This window comes from Oncorhynchus clarkii, chromosome 19 (genome assembly GCF_045791955.1).
Source record: "Oncorhynchus clarkii lewisi isolate Uvic-CL-2024 chromosome 19, UVic_Ocla_1.0, whole genome shotgun sequence".
Lineage (NCBI taxonomy): Eukaryota > Metazoa > Chordata > Actinopteri > Salmoniformes > Salmonidae > Oncorhynchus > Oncorhynchus clarkii.
In genome coordinates, this window is record NC_092165.1 from 8,665,101 (window position 1) to 8,673,911 (window position 8,811).

Here is an 8,811-nt window from a genome sequence, read left to right on the forward strand (position 1 = left end):
GTGTGTGTGATAAGAGCAGTTGGGGAAGCTGGGTGTTATAGAGTGTAGGACGTTCACCGTACAACGTAGAGATAAACGGGGCAGTTCAAGAGGGTGCTACAAAATGAACGTCAAACACTAGATTTCTTTGCCCTACGTCATTATACATTACATAGAATGAATCATTAGATTGTTCTCTACAATATTAAAACCTTAATATACTTGTCCTTGCCAGTGTTGATGAAGTAAGAGCGTTAATTTGCTGGGACAGTTGCTAGTTTAGACTGCACCACTCTTGGTTGTAGCTCTTCCATATTTGGTGTTGTGGGGTGGTACCATTTGTTGGTGTTGACGCTGGTTGGACCAATCAAAATCAACTTGATATCCTTGGCTTTCATTGTCTATATTGGCGATCAATCTATGTTGACAGGGGACGTTTCTATGGCAATTTAAAGGGAAATACTCTTTGTAAATAAATATATATTTAGTCCCTATTTAGTTTTGTAGTCAGCGGAATTCATGTAGAAAAAGCCCATGTTTTCACTCCCGAACCTGCAGCCACTAGTTAGCTTGTCAGTTGACGATGGACGTTGGCGCCGTTCTGCCCTGGAGCAGCGCCACAGAGTTCTATGGAGCAGTGACCCCTTGTTGATCATGCCTGTGCTGACATTCCCTATCACCGTAAACATGCTACATTCTCAGAGTGAATCGTCTGTAACGTTGGAACCACATATGGTAGAGACATGGGGTTTGGACTATTGTTTTTCTGCCGGAATGAACATTGCAACCAGGATGTGTATGCTCCCAGCATGTTTCACTTTGACCCCCCCCCCCCCCCACCTGATAAGCATTGTGGTTGAGTTCCAGAGGAAAGTATGACACTGAAAACCAACAGAACAGTCACGTGATTAGGATCGCTCTCTAGCGAAGCTCTGCCATCTACTCTCAGTCTCTGCGTGCATTTGTGCTCCTCTGTGTTTCTACCAAGCAGATGACTTCAAAAGGATCTCTCTAGTTCACCTGTGTTGACCCTGCAGTGTAGGAGCCTTTCCTGTACATGTTGCTGACTCAACTCACTCCCTCACCACTCTCCACCTCTGGTTGTTTGTGTTACAGACGTGCCAAACTACGGCTGTACCTTGAGCAGCTGAAGGAGCTGGTTCCTTTGGGTCCGGACAGCACTAGACACACCACACTGAGCCTGCTGAAAAGGGCCAAGATGCACATCAAGGTACCACGACCACACAGAGCCACAACCACAACCAGAGCCACGCTGAATGTTAAATGCGTCCTTCTAGAATTGCCATATCAGGGACGTCAGTGTAGAAGTACAATTACTAGAATGAACATGATATGATGTCACCAAACTTGGTGTCTTTTGGAAGATCATTCTATGGTTTGTAATTCTACGGGCCACAGACATAATCTTCTACTGTAATTCCAGAACAACGGAAACTGAAAGTTCTTGAACGTCAAATCACAAAACCACAGGCCTTTGAAAGGCTGTACTGTAATCATAATAAGTCATAATTATGCCACTGGGCCCAGTCGGACTCCAGAGGTGAATAAATTACTACATCAGAGCTTTTCCTTTTCCTTTTAAAGGACCCCAGAGAGTTACCCACTAGCAGACAGACAGACAGACAGACAGGAAGTAGGTCAGGAATGTCTCCCTGTCCTCAGGAAGTACCTCCTGATCCTACCTCAGAGGCTCAGTGCTCAGCTGCTGTTTCCTCAGAGTCTCCCTGCATCGCCAGGCACTTACTCTCTCTCTCTACATCTTTCTTTTAAAGTCTCTCTCTCTCTCTCTCTCTGTCTCTGTCTCTCTCTCTCTGTCTCTGTCTCTCTCTCTCTGTCTCTCTCTCTCTCTCTCTCTCTCTGTCTCTCTCTCTCTCTCTCTCTCTCTCTCTCTCTCTCTCTCTCTCTCTCTCTCTCTCTCTCTCTCTCTCTCTCTCTCTCTCTCTCTCTCTGTCTCTCTCTCTCTCTCTCTGTCTCTGTCTCTCTCGCTCTCTGTCTCTCTCTCTCTCTCTCTCTGCATCTTTCTTTTTAAGTCTCTCTCTCTCTCTCTCTCTCTCTCTCTCTCTCTCTCTCTCTCTCTCTCTCTCTCTCTCTCTCTCTCTCTCTCTCTCTCTCTCTCTCTCTCTCGCTCTCTCTCTCTCGCTCTCCTAAAATAAGAAAACATACTCTAATCTTTCAATCAGAGCCGTTAAGCCCTAAAAAAATGGCAAGCGTGCAAAAAGTAGCATTCCCATCCCCTAGACCAGGGAAGAAAGAAAGCCCCCTTGCTTGTTACAAATGATAAGTCAACAAAGAGAAACTTCTAGAACATCGAGAGAAAAAATCTGGAGTCAGATGGGGATGATTTTCAGACATGAGGTCGAACGTTATAATTGGATTTGGGGTTGGCTTTGGGTCAGCCCCCTCTACAGTTCATTACTTGTTGCAGCTCATGTACACCAAGTGACAATCCACTGGGCAAAAACAGATTGAATCAACGTTGTTTCAATGTCCTTTCAACCAAAAAATGGTGATGACATTGAATCAGCGTGGGAAACTGACTGGATTTGAAAAAAGTAATCAACCTAATTTAGTCTTTTTTTCACCCAACTTGTAACCTAAATGCAATGACATGGGACAATTTTGTTGATTTCACGTTAGCTGAATACGGTCGGTAAACAGGACCGCAGAAGGACCGTTATGAAGGGAAGTGGATACTCTTTTTGGAACCGCTACAAAACCGCAAGCGCTACAACATTGTTTACTTCCTGCATTAAAGCTACAATCTGAAGTGACAGTGGACTGAGTCTTAAAGAATAGAACTTCATCTGTGAATTTGGGAACGGTTACATTTCTCTAACCAGGTCCCTCAACTTTCTACCAAACCAAGTGGCAGGGCTGTACTTTAGTTGCCAAACGAATTCCAGTTTGTGGCTTTACCGTTGCGATGCAGGAGACTTCAGATGGTTACAGTCTAGTTCTCCACAGCTGTTGCACGGACTGTGTGGGTGAGAGCGTGTGGTCGGTGGAAAAACCCTCATTTAACTCTTCACATCCTGTTTACGATACATAGGCCTGTCCTCTGGTGTGCTGGTGCTATAATATCTACGGTTTTAGTTTGGCTAGTAGGAATCTCTAAAAGCACGGGATTACAGCGCTTGGTATCATTTTCTTGTTCTTCCCCTGTTTAAAAATCCCTTGGTTGGAATTGTGTCGCAATCTGGGTAGTGTGTGAGTAATATCTGCCGTTGGGTCAGCTGAAGTCATGTTGTTGCTATGGTTTCACTTCCTTATTATAATCACTAATGTGAGAGCATGCACGTGTGTGCGTAATGCTCAACCTCCAAACAGCTGAGTTTAAGCAATCAGAATTCTCAAAATACACTGAAATACACTTAAAATTCTCAAAATACACTGACTAAAATACACTCCTGTGCATTTAACCCAGGTATTTGAAAACAGTATTTGAAATAAGTATTTGAAAATACTGTCAAATACAATTTGGTAGACAATTTGTTTTTTACAAATAACCATTCAAATACTCAAATAAAAGTACTTGTTTTGGGCTGTGTATTTGAAAATACTGAAATACACAGAAAAAGTATTTTAAATACCAGATACTCAAATGCACATGTATTTGAACACGTCTGTCAAGTGTAAAATGTGTGTTTGCCCCAATGTCATTATGAATGTGTGTGTGTCCCAATGTCGTTATAAATGTGTGTGTGTGTGTGTGTGTGTGTGTGTGTGTGTGTGTGTGTGTGTGTGTGTGTGTGTGTGTGTGTGTGTGTGTGTGTGTGTGTGTGTGTGTGTGTGTGTGTGTGTGTGTGTGTGTGTGCCCCAATATCATTATAAATGTGTGTGTGTGTGTGTGTGTTTCCCCTGTAGAAGCTGGAGGAGGCGGACAGAAAGGCTCTGAACACCAAAGAGCAGCTCCAGAGAGAGCACCGCTACCTCAAACGACGTCTGGAACAGCTGGTGATGCCTGGAGGCGTGGAACGTACCCGAACCGACAGCCTAGGCTCCACCATCTCCACCGACTCAGAGCAAGGTACGCTGGGACACCCGCATGACACACGAGATACAAGGTACTCAGAGCAAGGTACGCTGGGACATAAGCATGACACACACACACGTGACTCCCTGAAGCCTTTAGTAACCTATGAATGTGGTTTCCATTTATCCTTTGACCCCCCTTTGATTTAACAACTGATGTGGATCAATAGAACCAGATGTGGGGACTCTTTAGGTCAAGTCAATGACCGTAAATGAACTAATTAGTGGTCAAGGGGAGGGGAGCAAGAACTGGCAGCACTGCAGCTCTTAAGTAGAACACTCAGTATTTTCTAGCACAGAATTAATCTATTCCACAAGATATAGTATGTTACAAACAGCACCAAACATCACCAAACATCACCAAACAACACCAAACAGCACCAAGCAGCACCAAACAGTACCAAACAGCACCAAACAGCACCAAGCAGCACCAAACATCACCAAACAGCACCAAGCAGCACCAAACAGCACCAAGCAGCACCAAACAGCACCAAACATCACCAAACAGCACCAAGCAGCACCAAGCAGCACCAAACATCACCAAACATCACCAAACATCACCAAACAGCACCAAGCAGCACCAAACAGCACCAAACATCACCAAACAGCACCAAACAGCACCAAACAGAACCCCTATACACCACTGCATTACCTTAGCCAATGATCTACCAGTACCAGTGAGCCAGTTTGCTACAGCAGGAAAATGTGAATTATTATGTGGATTATAATTCATTTATATTTTTGTAGGGGTTTATACATTTTTTGTAATGGGAAATCAGGTCTGAAATTACAAAGTGGAAATAACAAACTTTAGAAGTATTTTTAAACCTCAAATACACAACAAGTATTCTCCTGCAAAAGATAGTTCTCCTGCAACAGGGTGATCAAATTAAGATCTTACATCTGTACAGACACACAAATCCCTATACTGTGTATAGCCACTGATCCATACATAATGCAAACAGGTCACCGACCCCATCTGCATATAACCAAGCCAAGTTATACAGACCAATTCTCTATATTGTTCGCAGCTTCGTTAAAACCACTGACTCGGCTTGAGGGGCCCTGACCTCTTCACTTGATCTGATATAACTGTTCCTTAAAACAGCTGAGTAGTCCACTGAACCACTCCTTATCTAGCAGAAGCACTGATCCACATGTAATGAAGATCAATACTATCCACAGCTTCAGTGCAGGACTCTGCCTGACCTCAACCTCTACTACATAGAGTGGATACTGCCCTGAAGCCTCCAGGCCCATGATACAACCTAGTTCCCTCTACCATGCTCTAGTCTATTGTGATGCCTCTCCTTCCCTGTCTGTTCTGGACACAGTGTTGACTTGATGGACTCCTATAGTGCTTTTGCCTACACCTCAATCTGTACAGAGCCTGAGAGAACTACAGGCCAGTGCATTACTCTGTACACACCTGCAAACACACACACACACACACACAGACACACACACCTGTAAACACACAACGCCCCTCTTGACCCCTGGTGAAGACCACACACTCCTGCTGAGAACGGCCTGGTTTAGAGGTCACGCCCGGGGGTCAAGGTCAAGCTACTCTGCTGTCACTCACAGTATTACTAAACACAGAGGCTGTAGCTAGACTGGAGCCAGGCTGGAGCTAGACTGATGCTAGACTGTAACTAGACTGGAGCCAGGCTGGAGCCAGGCTGGAGCTAGAACGATGCTAGACTGGAACTAGACTGGAGCCAGGCTGGAGCTAGACTGGAGCTAGACTGATGCTAGACTGGAGCTTGACTGGAACTAGACTGGAGCTAGACTGATGCTAGACTGGAACTAGACTGGAGCCAGGCTGGAGCTAGACTGGAGCCAGGCTGGAGCTAGACTGGAACTAGGCTGGAGCTAGACTGGAGCTAGACTGGCGCTAGACTGGAGCTAGACTGATGCTAGACTGGAACTAGGCTGGAGCTAGACTGATGCTAGACTGGAACTAGACTGGAGCTAGACTGGAGCTAGACTGATGCTAGACTGGAACTAGGCTGGAGCTAGACTGGAGCTAGACTGGAGCTAGACTGATGCTAGACTGGAACTATGCTGGAGCTAGACTGGAGCTAGACTGATGCTAGACTGGAACTAGACTGGAGCCAGGCAGGAGCTAGACTGATGCTAGACTGGAAATAGACTGGAGCCAGGCTGGAACTAAGCTGGAGCTAGGCTGGAGCTAGACTGATGCTAGACTGGAACTAGACTGGAGCCAGGCTGGAGCTAGACTGATGCTAGACTGGAACTAGACTGGAGCCGGGCTGGAACTAAGCTGGAACTAGGTTGGAGCTAGACCGGAACTAGGCTGGAGCCAGACTGATGCTAGACTGGAACTAGACTGATGCTAGACTGGAACTAAGCTGGAGCTAGGCTGGAGCTAGACTGGAGCTAGACTGGAGCTAGACTGGAGCTAGGCTGGAGCTAGGCTGGAGCTAGGCTGGAACTAGACTGGAACTAGGCTGGAGCTAGGCTGGAGCTATACTGGAACTAGGCTGGAGCTAGGCTGGAGCTAGACTGATGCTAGACTGGAACTAGGCTGGAACTAGGCTGGAACTAGGCTGGAGCTAGACTGGAACTAGGCTGGAGCTAGGCTGGAACTAGGCTGGAGCTAGACTGGAACTAGGCTGGATCTAGGCTGAGCTATAAGGGGCTGGTGCAGTTAAAGATGCCCTTTCTACTCCTTCTGCTTATCCCAAATGAAGTTCATTTAAGTTAATCCCTCAAAGTTTTTGTATGAAACTCTCAAAATGACCGTTTATTGGGCGATGACATGGATGGCTTCTCTCAAATGACCACGTTCCAGACATTTTTTTAAATGGGAACCGAGGTGACCAAGCTCTATGGCTTCGTTTGCACATGCAGTCCAATTCTGATGTTTTCTCACTAGTTGGTCTTTTGACCAATCAGATCAGCTCTGAAAAATATATGATGTGAAAAAATCTGATTTGATTTGTCAACATACCAATTAGTGGAAGAAATGTATACAGTATCTCTCCTACTTGACTCCTGGAGGCCCCTGGGTAGGAGACGGGTGTTGTTGTTTACTGATCATGAGGGTGGTAAACACGTGGGGGATGTTTATCAGTAGGGGGAGGGATTACTGGAGGTAGTACAGAGACCTGCCTGTTATACAAAGTTAATGGCCGTCTAAATCCGGCCCTAATCCGCCCGGCGACACACAGAGAGGGCTCCTCAGTGTACGTGCCCAAAGTTCAACACGAACAAAATACAACAACGCTGTTTTGTACCCCTCTCTCTCTCTCTCTCTCTCACACACACACACACACACACACACACACCATCTCCCTCTCTCTCCCTCCCTCTCCCTTTCCATCTCTCTCTCTTTGTTTTTGCTTCTATCTCTCTGAAAGTCCTGTTGTAGTTATTGATTTGATTCCATGAAATGTGGAGAATAACAGTTTGTCTGTCCCCCTCTCTCTCTATGCAGAGGTGGACATTGAAGGCATGGAGTCCCCCCTGGGCGAGGGTGAGCTTGGCGAGGGCGAGGGGGACAGCGTGGACGAGAGCATCAGTGACGACGGCCTCCTGGACGGCGAGGAGGAGGAGGACTACAACCTGCAGAGCAGCTCCAGCGACGCCAGCTACACACAGCATTCCTCACACAGACTGCAGCCGCACCACTGCTAGGGGCCACCAGGGGGCCCCTGAGGGCCACACCTCCAATCAGCCCTCTATGACCCCAGCCCCGCGTACCCTCCTATTCCCTTCCTACCCCCCCTAACATTGCCCCAGCACGCACCCCCTCCAGCCCACGCTACGCGGTCATCAGCCACCCCCCCAGCAAACAGCGGCTGTGGTCTCCCCCTCCCCAATGTCCCCATTGGCGCTTATTCCCTGGAACCAGGAAGTAGACTGTAGACGTTCCTGTCGTGGCTGACTTCCTGACTTTTTCCTGTCCTAACCCCTACACCACACCCTACCTCACCCCTATCCTATCACCCCTTATCCCGCTTATCTTGCCTAACCTGACCCCCAGACCTCCCTCACCTCTCTCTACCTGTTGTGGCTGCAGGCTCGGATATAGCAGAGCAGTTTGTGGTTTTGTTGGGGACCTCTGTGGTGTGGTGGCAGACAGCTTTGACTTGTCAATGGGAACTCAGCGTGTGTGTTTAACTCTGTTTGTGTGTGTTGTGTGTGTGTGTGTGTGTGTGTGTGTGTGTGTGTGTGTGTGTGTGTGTGTGTGTGTGTGTGTGTGTGTGTGTGTGTGTGTGTGTGTGTGTGTGTGTGTGTGGTATAGGATAGAGCATTAGCTGGGGACAAACTTCAACTCCGTCATTTGAATGAGGCACAATTTCTGATGGAGAAAAAAAAGAATTGGAGTGTTCTATTGGAACATATCTCTTGTTAATCTGCAAACCCCAATCAATGTTACCAAATGTACTGGCCATTAGGGTCAATATTTCTAAGGGCAGCACATTGATATCTCTCCCTCTGGCTGAGTTCCTTAACCACTACTCCACACTACTGAACACGACACTAGAAGTGGGTCTGAAATGGCACCCTATTCCCTATATGGTGCAAGTGTCTGAAATGGCACCCTATTCCCTAAATATTCACACACGGTGCATCCTCAGAATCGAAGACCATACTTTACTTTTCAGTAGCATATTGATGTAGCAATAAAACACGGGAAGATACTGCTTTCTCAGGCATTTAAGCGATTCTGGTGGGTCAATTTTGTCCCAAAATGGCAGCATGATTGTCCTCTTTTACTAAGTTATAGAGGACAACTGGGCATTTTGG

General features: G+C 46.6%; 1 protein-coding gene across 1 annotated transcript; it reads left to right on the plus strand.

Moving 5' to 3' along the window:
• Window positions 1-562: 562 nt before the first annotated feature.
• On the plus strand, window positions 563-8,170 carry LOC139375533 (max dimerization protein 4-like). Its single transcript, XM_071117363.1, has 4 exons — window positions 563-603; window positions 1,096-1,210; window positions 3,865-4,027; window positions 7,496-8,170. Exons 1-4 carry the CDS (start codon window positions 563-565, stop codon window positions 7,693-7,695), a joined length of 519 nt encoding a protein of 172 aa, XP_070973464.1. The 3' UTR covers window positions 7,696-8,170.
• Window positions 8,171-8,811: the final 641 nt, after the last annotated feature.

Bases quoted from the DNA above. Each gene is read 5' to 3' on its own strand.
- LOC139375533 (XM_071117363.1), top strand. From the start codon at position 563: ATGGACGTTGGCGCCGTTCTGCCCTGGAGCAGCGCCACAGA. The intron at 604-1,095 runs GTTCTATGGAGC...TTTGTGTTACAG, and splicing joins CCCTGGAGCAGCGCCACAGA to ACGTGCCAAACTACGGCTGT. The intron at 1,211-3,864 runs GTACCACGACCA...TTTCCCCTGTAG, and splicing joins GGGCCAAGATGCACATCAAG to AAGCTGGAGGAGGCGGACAG.